This window comes from Leptonotus elevatus, chromosome 13 (genome assembly GCF_054856555.1).
Source record: "Leptonotus elevatus isolate MCC_2025b chromosome 13, RoL_Lele_1.0, whole genome shotgun sequence".
Classification (NCBI taxonomy): Eukaryota; Metazoa; Chordata; class Actinopteri; order Syngnathiformes; family Syngnathidae; genus Leptonotus; species Leptonotus elevatus.
In genome coordinates, this window is record NC_141251.1 from 825009 (window position 1) to 839202 (window position 14194).

The 14194-nt window shown below is 42.5% G+C and overlaps 2 protein-coding genes across 8 annotated transcripts in view; one reads left to right on the forward strand and one right to left on the reverse strand.

The window, feature by feature from the left end:
* Positions 1-349: 349 nt before the first annotated feature.
* gfra1a (gdnf family receptor alpha 1a) overlaps positions 350-14194 on the reverse strand; it is a 49988-nt gene continuing 36143 nt past the window's right edge. For both annotated transcript variants that reach the window (XM_086092474.1, XM_086092475.1), the window contains 7 exons: positions 12569-12747; positions 9466-9638; positions 8136-8245; positions 5896-6030; positions 4580-4752; positions 2860-2907; positions 350-2092 (listed from right to left, as the gene is read on the reverse strand). In XM_086092474.1, the coding sequence (XP_085948600.1) occupies positions 1940-2092; positions 2860-2907; positions 4580-4752; positions 5896-6030; positions 8136-8245; positions 9466-9638; positions 12569-12747 (971 nt within the window). In that variant the 3' untranslated portion in view covers positions 350-1939. The remainder of the gene's footprint in view (positions 2093-2859; positions 2908-4579; positions 4753-5895; positions 6031-8135; positions 8246-9465; positions 9639-12568; positions 12748-14194) is intronic.
* Positions 10543-14194, forward strand: part of LOC147163386 (coiled-coil domain-containing protein 172-like) — a 194031-nt gene continuing 190379 nt past the window's right edge. For 4 of the 6 annotated variants that reach the window (XM_086092484.1, XM_086092476.1, XM_086092477.1 and 1 more), the window contains exon 1: positions 10555-10646. In XM_086092484.1, coding sequence (XP_085948610.1) covers positions 10585-10646 — 62 coding nt within the window. In that variant the 5' untranslated portion in view covers positions 10555-10584. Of the gene's footprint in view, positions 10647-14194 lie in introns of all 6 variants that reach the window. The other 2 variants (XM_086092481.1, XM_086092479.1) reach the window with 2 other exon arrangements.

The following is a 14194-nucleotide window of genomic DNA, read 5'->3' on the forward strand; positions in this document are numbered from 1 at the left end:
TTTAAAAAAAAAAAAAGATATCTAACGTGAATTAATTTTTACTTTCCATGAAAAAATGTCTTACATTTTCAAAATGAAATGTTTTTTTTTATTATGATAAAACAGCTATGTAAAATGTGAGGTGTATTGTGATGGTTCATTTTGGGGTGGAAAATAATCACCATTAAACAAAAAATTTGGTTTCTCCCCATGTAAAAAAAAAAGAAAAAAAGTCAACAGTATTTTTTATTTTAAAGGAGTCGTGTCCTCAACATATTTTTTTACCAAAGCTAAGCTAACTGCATAGGCTAGTAACGTGACAAAAGGGTGACCGACCATTTTGTTGGCAAAAGAGCACAAGTGAGTCAAGTTGGGTGATTGAACATTTTTAATGTTTGGTTATTTGTACAACAGATTTGACATTTTTCACAAGCGAAGACGATGGCGGGAAGCCGAAGAAGAAGTAGAAGAAGACTCGCCATCTGTTGTCTTGTGAGTCGAAAACATGGGTGACGCCATCTTGAAACCCTCAACCACCATGCGTCTCATCATGAATATAATAATAATATCGCTATTATTAAAAACAAGCTTAGGCCTTCATTCATTTTCAAAGCGCCAAAGAAAAGCAAATCAAACAATCAAAATGTAGAAAAATAATTCACATTTTTGTCCCAAAAATGAAAATAAACATCGACATATTTAGCAACATCGTAAACAAATTTGCTTATATTGAAGTTACGACAGGAGTTACACGGATATTCTCTTTTTTGGTTGTGTTTACAAATGCGAATGGAATTTTTTCTACATCGCATACAGAGCAGGAGAAAATAGACGTATACGTAAAAAACGAGAATCTTTCAAGTCAAAATCGTTGACCAAAGAATAAGAAAACTACGTTTTGTGAGTCCCAAACCCGATCCCCCCTCCACTCGGCTGATATACACGTTAGCGTTAGCATTAGCATTAGCATTAGCAAACTCCTTTCGAAGCCAACTTTTTCCTCGTTTGGCGTTCATCCGAGTAAAATGCTTTGGATTTCTCAGTACGTTGTGATTACGCTGTACAGATGATAGCGAGAAGCTAACGCTTGCATGGCTAGCCTGCTTGTTTTCCTGCATGTCATTGTGAATCTTTGCTAAATAAAAAAATAAAAAATAAAAAAACAATGCATTGGCATGATTCCCACAAGACGCACCTCTTGTCGCCGTTTTGACGATAACAATAGCGAGGCTAATAATCTCTACTACAAAACGAGATTCTCACTTTGTTGCTCTTTAGTTTAGCTTAGCTTAGCGGCAGGTCCAGTCGTAGTTTGAATGGCCAAGGGACCAGAGACATTCAGTGGGCGGATAACTTTCAAGGCTAACAACATTAGCAAAGATGTTTTATTATTATGTTTAAATGTCCGCTGCATTACAGCAAATTAAATTTTTTATTTCATGTCTAATTGTCCAATCATTCATCTGGCTATTAGAGGTGCGCCAAATAGGGTCACAATGGGACTTCTGTAAAAACGCTAAAATGGCCGTTTCCTGGTGTCTTTTCAACAATTGCTTCATGAGACTTTTTGTGGATTTATCAAACGATACGTGGAAATGTTCCTAAAATGGCAACTTCAACACAAAATGGCAGAAGTTTCTGCATGTGTTGAATCTTTGTCAAACTGAAAAAAAGTAGTGAGCTAGCTCATTAGCATCAATGTGCTAACTGATGAAACTTTTTGTTTGTCATAAATTGCGTCCACACGTTAGTAGCGTCCACTTCCCGCATTCTTGACCAACGCAAAGAAAAACGCACATCAAAAAGTCAATCACAGCCCAAAGTGAAAAAAAAGATTTAAAAAACTGAAGAATCAAACACAATCCGGAGGGAATTCGTACAGTGAGGAAGGAGAAGGAAAGAAACAATTGTACGCGTAATTTTTTTCCCCTTATAAATTCATTTTGTCAGTCCGGTGAGGCTACAAGTCGTCCGGCGAGGACGCAAGATGGCGTCCGCAGTAGCACAACCACAGCAGCGGGGGCAGCAGAGCCGTCAGCCAGGAAGTCCGTCGGCGGACGGACGAGTTTCTCACGATGGCGTTGGATGTGCTGGGACCGTCCATCTGAGGGTCCTGCAACAAAACACGGCAAACTGGATGACGCGCAATCATTTCAACAAATGTTCCTGTTCGTTCAGCGCAGTTGAAAATTCGCAATTCTGCGACGCCACAAGAATAAACCAAATGACAACAATCCAAACACAAAATCTGAGACTATTTTGCATATGAAAAAACAATTGAAAAACTCAAAACTAAACCACATATAGTACATATAGAGACACAAATTGAAAACCAAAATTATAATGTAAAAATATATTATTTTTAAATGAGAAAAAAACGACTATTCATTACCATTAACAAACTGAAATAAAATTGTTATGAAAAGTTGAAAACATACGTCATAAATACATTTACGACGGGAGCCTTACTCAACGCTGACCGCGCTTGAATAAATTCATCTGCTTGGACATCAAAAGGTTGTTTTTATTACCGCTAAATGCCACCGCAGAAAGCGCGCCGTCTCTTCCTGCGTGCGCGTGTGTGTGCTAGCGTAAGCTAATAAAGCTGCAAGCTAACAGGCGGGGTCATCTCTCGCTAGGCGCCAGCAAATGTCACTGATTGTGCACACTGACATTTGCCGTGAACTTTGCAAGGACCGGTCGCCTTCGCCACCTCCAAGGAAGTCCGCGAGGAGGCCGCGGCCTTCGCAGGTCAGGTGACACCTCGACCTCCACTTTGAGCACACTCTGTTTAGCTCAGGCTAACCGAGATGCTAGGCGGCTAAGCTAACGTGGCATGTGGTCAAATAATGGCCAAGTTGAATGACGACAACGACTTACCACGCAGAAGATGCTGTCAGCGCTCGAGTTGGACTTCAACTTCTGGGCCTGTTCAAGAAAAAAAAGTCAGCGGTTGCAACACTTCCTGTGTATCCTTACACTTCCTGTTTTGTTGAACTCTTCTCATATCTTCCTGTTTTATGTTGCACATCTTGTGTGTTGTTACACTTCCTGTTTGTCACTCGATTTCCATTTCACAGCTTCCTGTTCAGTTGTTGATTTGCGTTCCACTTCCTGTGTGTGATTCTCTGCTTGTCAGCCGCAGTTGCGAAGCGGATGAAATCATTTGTAAAAAAATAAGTCAATAAATAAAATATTCCCGGAATTAAAAGTCGGCCGTGATGTTTGCTGTTGATTGCAAGCGTGGCGAGTAATCAGCATCTCGCCATCCGCGTTTGATTGCGTGACGGCAAGAAAGCTCTGCGGGCACCAAAAATGGAAGAAATTACTTGGAAGAAATGCAAGGTAAGAAGCAGCCAACGAGAAGCGTGCGTGCGCGCGCGCGCTGACCCTTCAAACCAAAAGTGAAGTTCAAATTTAGAAAATGTCAATTGTAAAAACAATATTCACGTACGTGGCTCATTTCCAATTCAAAGAGGTAAACAAAAAGAGAAGGAAATGTTTTCACGTCGGCTCCGTCGACAACCTGGACGCTTGCAAAAGTCACATTAGCATGCGGCGCATTTCCATACGCAGCGCGACGCTAACCCCGCAGGCTACGTGCGCGCGCGGTTGTGCGCATGTCAACGCGCGGCCTTTTCCGTCACTTTGGGTTGTGCGCAGCTCGTTTAAAACACGGCATGAAAACAGACGGCAAATGTTTAGCTCGCAAGCAAAACACAGACAAATGCAACTTTTTTCTTTTCATGAAGTTAAAACAAACAAAAATCTCGCTCCGTTTGTTTGTTGGACACACAAAGTCAACTGTCGGAAGCGAGCAGCGTGTGTTTGCATGAAATGTGATTAGCAAAATTGTTGTTAGCAATGAAATCAACATTATTTTTCTATTTTATTCGATTCAATTAAGATTATTGATCATTATAGTGAGATGCATTGCTTACACTAACAACATGAATGAAGCTAGTTTACAATTTACAGCAACTTTTCTGCTGCAACAACGAATCGATTCATTGGCTACTAAGAGATTAGCAGACCTTGGTCACTTGAAATTGTTCACATCCTCAGAATTTGAACCTCTCAACAGTAAATATTGTGCGATGGATTTAGTCCTCCATCAAAGTAGCCTGATGATCAAAATAAGATATTTGTAAATATCTGCTTTTACTTTGAAAAATGATCATCAATATTTTTTGGACCGATTTGACAGATCAAACTAGCAACTGAATCCGAGTTAATTTGCGAATCTTTTAGTAATACTTGCTGGGAAAAAAAATTCACTTGTTGGTCATCATGAGAAGTACAACGAATCTCAGGAGAGGGAAAAAACAAACAAAAAGACAAAACTTTTTGGGAATGATCTCATTATTATCATTAGCATTTTCTGTGTCAAAAAAAAGATCAAATGTTGAATGTGGTCTCGTATTTGAATTGCGCTTCTGTGCTAACGACATGAACGTCGCTGACGGACTTCCTGCCCGCAGGCGCCATTGCCGCGAGCCGCGGCTCCGTTTCATCAGCTGCGCTCGCTCAATTCCCGCCGGTGTGAACGCCGCGACTCGGCAAGCTACGCGCGCGCACGCACACGCACACACGCACGCACCTGCAAACTCCCGCAGAAGTGGTATATTGACGAGTCGGTGTTGATGTGGTTGTCCAGGTTGTTGTTGCGGTTGCGTTGCTGCGGCGACGTGACGGCGGCGGTGGTCTGGGCGGGAGAGACGGGCTGCCACACGCCCATGTCCGTCCCGTTCCCGAAGGCCTGGATGGCGTTGCCTGCGCATGGACACAGGTTCGAGTTAACGTGGCGGAAGATGACCTTGCACGCGTTCCCGGAGGATTTCTGATTCGTTTGGTTAACGTTAGTTTTTGAATTATTTGAAGTTTCTGAAGATTATAATTCCATTTTTGGATATACTGTCTGATTTTTCTCCTCTTCCTTCAAATGGATTTTAGTGTCTTAAGAGTTGTTGTTGTTTTTTGGCACCAACAGAAATCGCAACTCAAAAATAGCAAAAAGTTCAAGTAAGTTCAAAAAAAGAAGCTCTTTTTTTTCCCCATCGCAGCAGTTTTCCATATGATTGCAAACATGATATTGTTCCGTAAGTGCGCAGCGTGAATCGCAACATTTATCTGCGCGTCAATCTTGAGCTCGTTTGGGCGGTCCCAGGTCGGAAATAAAAGTTGATGGGTGCAAGCTGAGGGCTTCAATTAAAAATGCGAGAGAGCCGGCGGCTACTTAGCCACCGCTTCCGTTAGCGGTTTTTGCTCACAGCTGCTGACGTCCGCTGATGATTGGACGGCTGCTGTCAAAAGCTCGCAACTGCGACCGTCATGCTAATACGCTCACATTTGGAACGCGACTCTGCCGGGTCACTTTTCAGGAAAAGCAAAAACCGCCATGTTTGTTGAGCCCTTAACATTGCATCGTGAAAGAGAGGAAAGCATTTCCACACTTTTGATTGGACCATTTGTAAAAATAAGATGACTGATAGCATCGTGGGAAAAAAGTGGACCAAATTTGGATATTGTTGGTTTCTGTGTTTTTAAAGCATAATTATGCAGATTTCCAAAACGTGCCTCTAACTAATTGCAGATCGTCTCACTCTCATAGGACAGGACGGACAAATTGCCTGGCCTTGTTTGTGTTTATGTGTACAGATTTATGCAAACATCTGGTGCAGATGTGGACTGTCAGTCAAGTGCTGTCAATTTTGTTGTCTTTTTCTTGACGGTGTTCTTTTGGCTCCATTAAAATAACCGTGTCCATTTAAACTGAATTCAAACCCTTTGCTGGCGAGACGTTGGCCTCCCGCAGAGCCGAAGGCATTGTGGGACAAAAATGCGTCCGATTATCCAAAAGGAATCGTCAGGCACGTTGCATTAAGTGGGGATGTTTGTTTGATTGTTTGGACTCACGCAGGCACGTGTTGTCCGCGAAGAAGGTGGCCAGCTTGTCGCACTCGTCCTTGTTGCTGCCGCTGTTGCTGCAGTCGCAGTACGGGGAGACGCTGATCTTGGGGGAGCGAAGGTAGTTGGGGGTCATCACCGTGCCTGCCCACACACGACACACAAAAACGTTTACGGCCTCACAAGCACGTTGCATTCACAAGTGGAAATCAATCAAGTGATAACTATGTCTTTAAAAAAAAAAAAAAAAAAGGGATACTTGACCCATTGAGCCATTTTCAGCGGTAAAAAAAAAATATATATATATTTTGTCCAGATTGAATTTGATAACTTCCCTATTTTTCATTTACAATTAATAACTTTAAAACTTTCTTTTTTTCATTTGCAGTCGACTGACCTGTTTTCTGGGTTTGGTCAGTAAACTGAGCCATGATTGGTTGTTATCTACTTCCTCAGCACAGGTGATGTCATCTTAAGTCGACAGCAAGGAGAAGCATTCGTTTTTAAAAGTATGAATTGTACATGAAAAATAATGAAGTTACTACATTAAATATTAACTTTTGACTGCTGAATCAAGTATCCCTTTAAATAAATTTACGATTAAAAAATGCTATTTTACTTACATTAGAAATATGTTTTTTGGTGGTGCTGGAACCGATGAAAGGCATTTCCATTCATTTCAATGGAGAAATAGGATTTGTTTTGAGTTACGAGCGTGATAATACAACAAAAGAGACGTTGTATCTAAAGTCACCACTATCTGGTGTTTCAATGGCAACGTGTTTGATTTGATCGACAATCAAAAACGGTGTCAGTGTCCCAATACTTATGGAGCCGAGTGAGGCTGGGAACACATCAAATAAATCAGTCCAAGATGGCTTGAAAAGAAAGACCAACATCGAACATGAAGGATGCTGGCAAGCGCTTGTTCATGCTGGATAAACTTTGAGATTGAAGACTTTTTCCGCAAGTCTCGGGATGCTTGCTTGCTTGGACAGCTCGTGTGTGTGTGTGTGTGTGTGTGTGTGTGTGTGTGTGTGTGTGTGTGTGTGTGTGTGTGTGTGTGTGTGTGTGTGTGTGTGTGTGTGTGTGTGTGTGTGTCGGTGATGAATAACAGCAGTGTTAGTGCATTGACACTGTCAGATCGTCGTTTGTGTGTGTGTGTGCGCGCAAACAGGAAGTGGAGGGCAGAGGGGGAGAGAAGAAGCGAGAGCGAGTAAATTGCTTCAGTCAGTGATTTTTCACTCCCCCAAAAGGCGCTGGCCTCGCTCCAGAACCTTTAGCCTTTTGTTTTTAGGGAATGGGAGGGGCTACATGGGGACATTGTGAGAGTGTGCACTTGTTTTAGCACGGGGGATGCGCGCGCGCGCGCGTGTGTGTGTGTGCGTGTGTGCGCTCGCATATCAAAATCAATGAAAAGAACTCAAATGGCATCAATCTGTTCCAGACGCCCCCAAAAACGCAATTATTCATTCATTCACGTTAATGGCTGCACAACCAATGACAAAACAACACAAAAACACGTGCTAACAATCAAGTACCATTTTCATAAAATTACAACATTAAATATATCCGACTGCATTTCATTTTGAAAAACAATTGGCTGACTTTTTATCATTCAAAAAGGAACAAATGTTCTGTGATATCGTTCACACTTTCGATGTCCTTTCCCGTTCTAAGGCCCAAATGCCATTTTGTGATTCGTAATATTTTTTCTGAAGATGGTGATGGCAAATTGAGGAGATTTCGGATTATTGCTTCATATTCCGTTTCCATGAAATGTAACGCGGTTGCATCGTAAGCCGGCTGCGGGGACGAACGTTTGCACGTTTACGAAGCTACCAAATGTTGACTCGTCAACTCATCAAGGCCCATTCGAGGACACAACATAAATGTTGGCCAACGTTTGATGAAAGTTGACCAATTATTCTGTTTCATTTACATTCCTGTAAGTAATATGTATGTGCGCCTTTAAGGGGTGTGGCCTTGTGAGTTAACGTCCGTGTGACCATCTCGCATGAGTTGTTGCTCACAGCATCTCTTTTCAAGTGTTCGTCTATTGTATTTGTGGTCTTGGCAGTCGCATCAGCAGCCGCGGCTCTCCTTGCCCGCATGCCAGGGCATTACAGTACATCGACTTTTACATTATTTGTTCATTTCAGCTCATGACTCCAACTTTGAGTCTCCCGGCTTGGACTTGGAAACGGATCCGCAGGTCAGACAAAATGGCCGACCAAGCCTCAACTCACCGATGAGGCCCGAGTAGGCAAGCAAACAGTCGGCGTAGTTTTCCTTCAGGCAGCCTGACAGCGAGCGCGCTTCCGACTGGCAGTTGGCGAAGAAGTCGGCCAGACGTGACCTGCAAAGATATCAGCAAGTCATTTCACTTGCAGGTGGAACCCACAAAATTCACGACACACGTACAACTCTGCTCTTCTTCTTCTTCTTACGCTGCATGTCTCCCAGTAGTGCTCAGTGCTGCCCGGCATATGGTGGCGCAATGTGGTACTACACTGAATTGACGCAACTCGAAATTCGTAAGGTAAACTGTAAAAAAACAAACATATAAACAAACCTCGCTATAGCGGGCGAACGCTTCTGACGCGTTGTCAGCAGCGATCCGTCAGATGGTCGCAGTCAGTCAGCAGAGAATCTTACAAATGGCCGACATATGGCGAGGGAGGCGGAGGCAAAACGCCAGACTTCCATTCATCTCGCCGCCACCTGACAAATGGACCGCCAAGTGTGTGATGGCACCGGAGCAAGACGGGACGCTAACGCGAGTTCACAATTTACTGCGCAGGCAGTATGTGTGTGCGTGTGCGTGTGCGCGCGCGTGTGCGTGTGTGTGTGAGGCAATGCCTTGGTCCAAATGGAGCTCATTTATGATGCTTCAATTTAATTCTGGTGAGCCACAAGCTCTGGAGACTGTGCAACACACACACACACACACACACACACACACACACACACGGAGGAATGCTGGTGATGATGTCATGTGCCCATCATCGTTAGCATTAGCGTGTTTACGTCGGCTGTCTGAGGTCAGAGAGGTCGTCAACAGTAATGTGAGGACACGCACACACACTAACACACTGATTGCGAAGTACATTTCGAGATATCAAAAACACGGACATTTTTTGCATTCAATTTGTTTCAAATAATTTGATGGATTTTCATACAATCATACATGAATTAGGCAATTTTACATACATGTAATTGTTTATCTAATTAAATATAGTTGATCATAATACAAGTTGAGCATATTTTAAAACAATTATTGTATTGAAAATATTTGACATATTTTATTCTACATTTGGGGGGGATAAAAATCAAATGTTCTCAAAAGTTTTCACAATATTTATACTTAAATGTATCGAATAAAACGTATTTTTATGTCAAATGACTTATTTGACTATTATTGCTACTTTTTTGTTTTACACTAAATCAATGGACACATTTTTACTGAGATGAATTGATTTGAAAAAGAAACTTTTTAATGAAGCAATTTTCCAAAGTCAAACATAAGAATAGCGCAGCTAACGTCGAGGAGGCTAACGTGTCGTTCTGCGGCGTCACCTGCAGATGTAGTTGGTCTTGCACGAGGCCTGCAGCTCCAGACAGTTGGGCTTGTGCTTCTCCTCGTAGGAGCAGACGGGCACGATGGTCTGCCGCCGGCGTTCCGAGCAGGCCGTCTGGTCGCTGAGCGGGCACGAGCAGAACAGCATCCCGTAGCTGTGCTTGGCGGGAACCTAACACACCCAAATGGAGAACAGCAATTAAGAGAAGTCTTCCGTTCTTTTACAGATACGGAGTCATTTTGGATTTGACTCGGTTTTGGATCTGGTGTGATCTGAGACCCAAAGAAACAGTACATGAGGCCCGCCAAGGTATTTAAGTCGGCAGCAGCTCATTCTGTATTTCATGATTGGCAGCTGTGTTCATGCCCACAACGGATACGCAGGTTCGTGCTCATCTGCAAAATGACCAATGCCCAGTCTAACCCGCCTCTCAAATATGGCTGGGTATCGATTCAGATTTCCAAAATCGATTCGATTCACATTGATTTTCAATTCACTTAAGGATTTCATGCAGTACCAATTTTGACATTTTCAGAAGTAGCAATGTTGCAAATAGTAGAAACTTCTTTCTCTTACTTGCTGCATTAGTAAACATATTGACATTTATAATTGAATTCAATGCAGTTACATTAATCATGTATATTTTATTGAACATGACCTGATCAAAACAATACATAATAATTGAAATCAATTACAACTGCAGCACTATGTAAATGGTTAATAAATAAATAAAGACAAATTGACAGTCATAGTGTATAATTATCCACATCCACATTTTGTGTTTTTATGTCCAATTTCTTACCTGACATCTTTTGTGTTCAGTCTTTCGCTTTTTCTTTCATGCAAAGTACAGTTTAATTACTGCCACATGCATGCACTCCGTTTAATAAGATGGCGGTAATGCACCAAAAGCATCTGCCAACCGCGATAAGAAAGAAGAAGAAGTCACGCATTACTGCCAGTGGCCTTCTTCATAGCCTTAGGTATCCATGCTAAAGAAGGGGGCGCTAATGAGCCGAAAGTATTTGACAACCATCAAATGGAAGTAGAAGAAGAAGTTCGTAGTCTTGTGTAAGTTATAGTGTCGTATGACTTATTTACTATTTAGAGCAGCAAAATGCGCAGTAAACGATCAGGATTCTATTTTTGGCTCCAATGTGACGCAGAATTTCAGTTAAGGTAAGCCATTTAAATCTACTGCAAAAAAGAAAAGCTTTTCCAATTGTGCATCTGTCTAAACAAACAGTGTGTTTGCATGTGTGTATTTTTCGAGCGGGAGACCCGCGATGCGATCCGCTTGCATTCAAACGCAGCCCATTTTTTAAGTTCTTTAACAATCAGCAGCTCGTGCTTGAGCTGTTTCCTTTCTTTGTAAGCGCTGGGCTGCTTCTGGGCTACTCTGAATAACAGAAGGGCACATTTGAACAACGCTCACACGAGTAAGTGCTACCCTTGGGCAATGTTTGCTTCACGTCGGGTATGAAGACGGCACAAAGCTAACCTTGGTCAGCTTAACTCGAACCCGCTCAACTTAACCCTAAATTGACAACCCGAAACATAAGGCGTGACGTAACCGGTGGAGGGAGCCTTGCAGAATGATGTGTCTTCAAGACTGAGAGTCGCAACGAGGAAGGAAGAAGTCCTCATAAGAAGTCAAACGAGTTCGTTTTGATACATTTGAGGGCCTGTTTTGTCAAAAAACAACAACGGACATGAAGCTGATTAATTTAGTCTGCTATGGTTTTTTTCTTTCTTTTTTGTATTGCGTCGCTTGTGTACGATGGTGGGGACAATATTCGGAGAGAAAAAACGGGAATTAATCCATCTCCATTCATTTTATAAACAGTGTCCAATTAACTACCAACGAATATATACTCTAGCTAAGCTACGTGTATTTCTCAGAAGTTTCTGGAGTTTTTTTCTCTCTCGCAAATCTGCCGCTTTATAGAATCGCAAATTTGCCATTTTATAAAGTCACAAAAATGTGCAAGTTGTTTTCTCTGAATATTGCCTCCGCTCTCAAAAAAATGAAATACAAAATGATACGTGGCCCTAATACGCCGTCATATTTATGCTTTTAGGCGTTTGAAATAACAACAATCGTTAGCTTTGATTGACTTTTGAAGATTTTCTCTAATGATTTTGATGAGCACGGCTGGTGGAAACTGCACGTCGTAGCTTTTTAATCAATGTCAGAATAATGAAATTAGATTAGCAAATGAACGTGATATTGAGGTGTTGTGTTGACGGTGGCGGCCAACAATATATGACGGCAATACAGAACACTGACTTTAAGCATGCACAGTTTGACGCATTTGTTTTCATTTGCTGACAAGTGGAGATTGTGGCCAGTCGGCAACGATTATAAAATTGTCGCATGAAAGTCAGCGTGGGCTGCAGATGACTCAATGAAAAAAGTTATTTTTAAGATTCAAGCTGACATTAAAAAAATGGGCAATAAGAGCCAAAACATTGAACCGCAAACGCTTAAAGCGCTGAAATGTTGACGGAGTCGAGCCGCCGCCGACGACGGCGTAGGCGTCAAACCAGACAATAAAAGCATGCGGCGGTTTCCTTCTGCTCTTCTGTTTATTCGTCTTGTCTTATTTACGACAACTGTTCCCACTGAAGTCGTTCCGCATGGACGCGCTAGGAACGAGCCTTCGGATCGCAAAACATCTTTTGTGCTTTGACGACTAAATCCACGTTGAAAATTGGAAGCGCGCTCATTTTCTGAGTCATTCCTTCAAGTTCCTGCTCTGGCACTTTGGATATTTTGTTTATTCTTTATGCAATTTCCCTAAAGCACGGAAAAGTCCAAGAAAATAAAATGTTGTGAATAAAGCAGAACATTTAAACGCTACGTCGGACATGAACAATCTCAAAAGCAAACATCACACCTGCCGGATGAAAATTTACAGTTGAGTGTTGAAGACGAAGGCAGCAAAAATCTCATTAGCCAAATCAAAGAAATCTTTCAATTGCAAATATTTATCTGACGACGTTAAGCGAAATGGTCTTTTTGAATTGAAGTTGACGGCTGAGTGTGAAAAAGCCCCTTTCAAGTCAAGTGAGCGACCCCCCCCCCCGTGCGTGCGTACCTTGTCGAAGAACTGCCTGAGGGCCTTGTGGCACTTCCTCTTGTTGCAGACTTCGGCGGTGGAGACGCGGCTGGTGCACGGGCTGATGTAGGCCGAGCGGTACTTCTTGCACGTGTCGTTCAGGTTGCAGGCCTTGGCTGCGTTCAGGCAGTTGTTCTCCCGGGCCACCGCCGGCTCGCCTGTTCGCAGACGAAAGCAGACCAAACGGGTCAGGACTGAGTGGACATTTGACATCAATGCTGTCACTGGTGATAAAAGCGACACTCGGGAAACTCTTGCCAATCCTCGTTTTCTCCGTCAACCCTGACCCCAACCTCATCAATCTTCAGATCGTTTGGCCCGAGTCTTCAATGCAATCTACCAACCGTAATATAAGTTCCGTAGCGAAACCTATGCTCACAACATTCTGGTCTTTTGTTGACTCGGAAGCTCCAAAAAAGTCTGCAGGTTCGAGCCAGTGCTCTACGGCGCTCTAGCCAATGACTCTGTAGAATGTTTACATCTTGACTTATTTTTCCACTCTTGCCTCTTGCTCTGCCTTCGTCCCCGTCATCTGGATTTTGGTCTGTTTTATTGCCGATTCCCTCTCTTATGCCCCCCCCCCCCCCCCTCTCGCGTTTAGAGACGTGACGATGGAATCAAATGCTTTTGCAAAGAAACGACTCCAAACCACAATCGTAACAACATTTCTCTTTGTAATACTGCGGTGACGCGAGATCATCCGTTTGATGTTTTCCTCGACTTTCTGTTCCGTGGCAAGGTGGCATTTTTCAGCAAATCAAATGAATCGTAAGTGCTTTAAAAAATGGCCATGTCGCTATAGATTGCAGAATGTTTTGGTTCTGAATGTGGAGGTGCATTTTAGCACCTTTGACAGATGTGCAACTTTTTCAAAGAGACTGCAATATATCAACAAATGACTATTGCTTGATTGATTAATTTGAATGAGTTGGAGAATTTTCAAGTTTTGAGGCCTCGTAGGGCAACTTTTGCGGATTCACAACGCGCGTTTGATCAAATTCCAGGGTTCAGTGAGTCAGTCTCAGGGGTTCAGCGGAGGTCAAGACCGCCCGTCTGTGCCATTGCGTTCGCCCCACTCGCACGATTCAGAACAACTCGAAAAGTCTGTTGGCGCAGCACAAACGTAGAAAGCCTTTGAGAGACTCGACATCTTTATGAGCAATCCTTTTTGAGCACGCGAGACATAAATATGAAGAAAGACTTTGCGGTGAAAATGATGAGCGTGCCACTTGCCAAGTTGAAGCTGAGCATTCCTCAACTTCTCTTTGGAAAGCAAAAGTATATAAATATCTATTGTGTTGCATTTTTGGTTTTACAGAGAAATTCATGATTTGTTGCATTTGTTCTTTGAACACCGTGATTTGATGTGCAGCTGAGGATATCAAATTCATCTGCAGCAGCGGTCAGCAAACTTTTTGAAGCTGAGACTTGCGTCTCATTGGCTGCTCATTATTGCGAAGGCTACCGGTTTCATACACACTTCTCAAATAACACATTTGCTCAGATTACCTTTAATCATAATAATAATTGCTGCTATTGTTGCTATAATTGTTATTATTAATAGGATCATCAATTCTAAAAAGATTTGTGGGTAATGACGTTCAT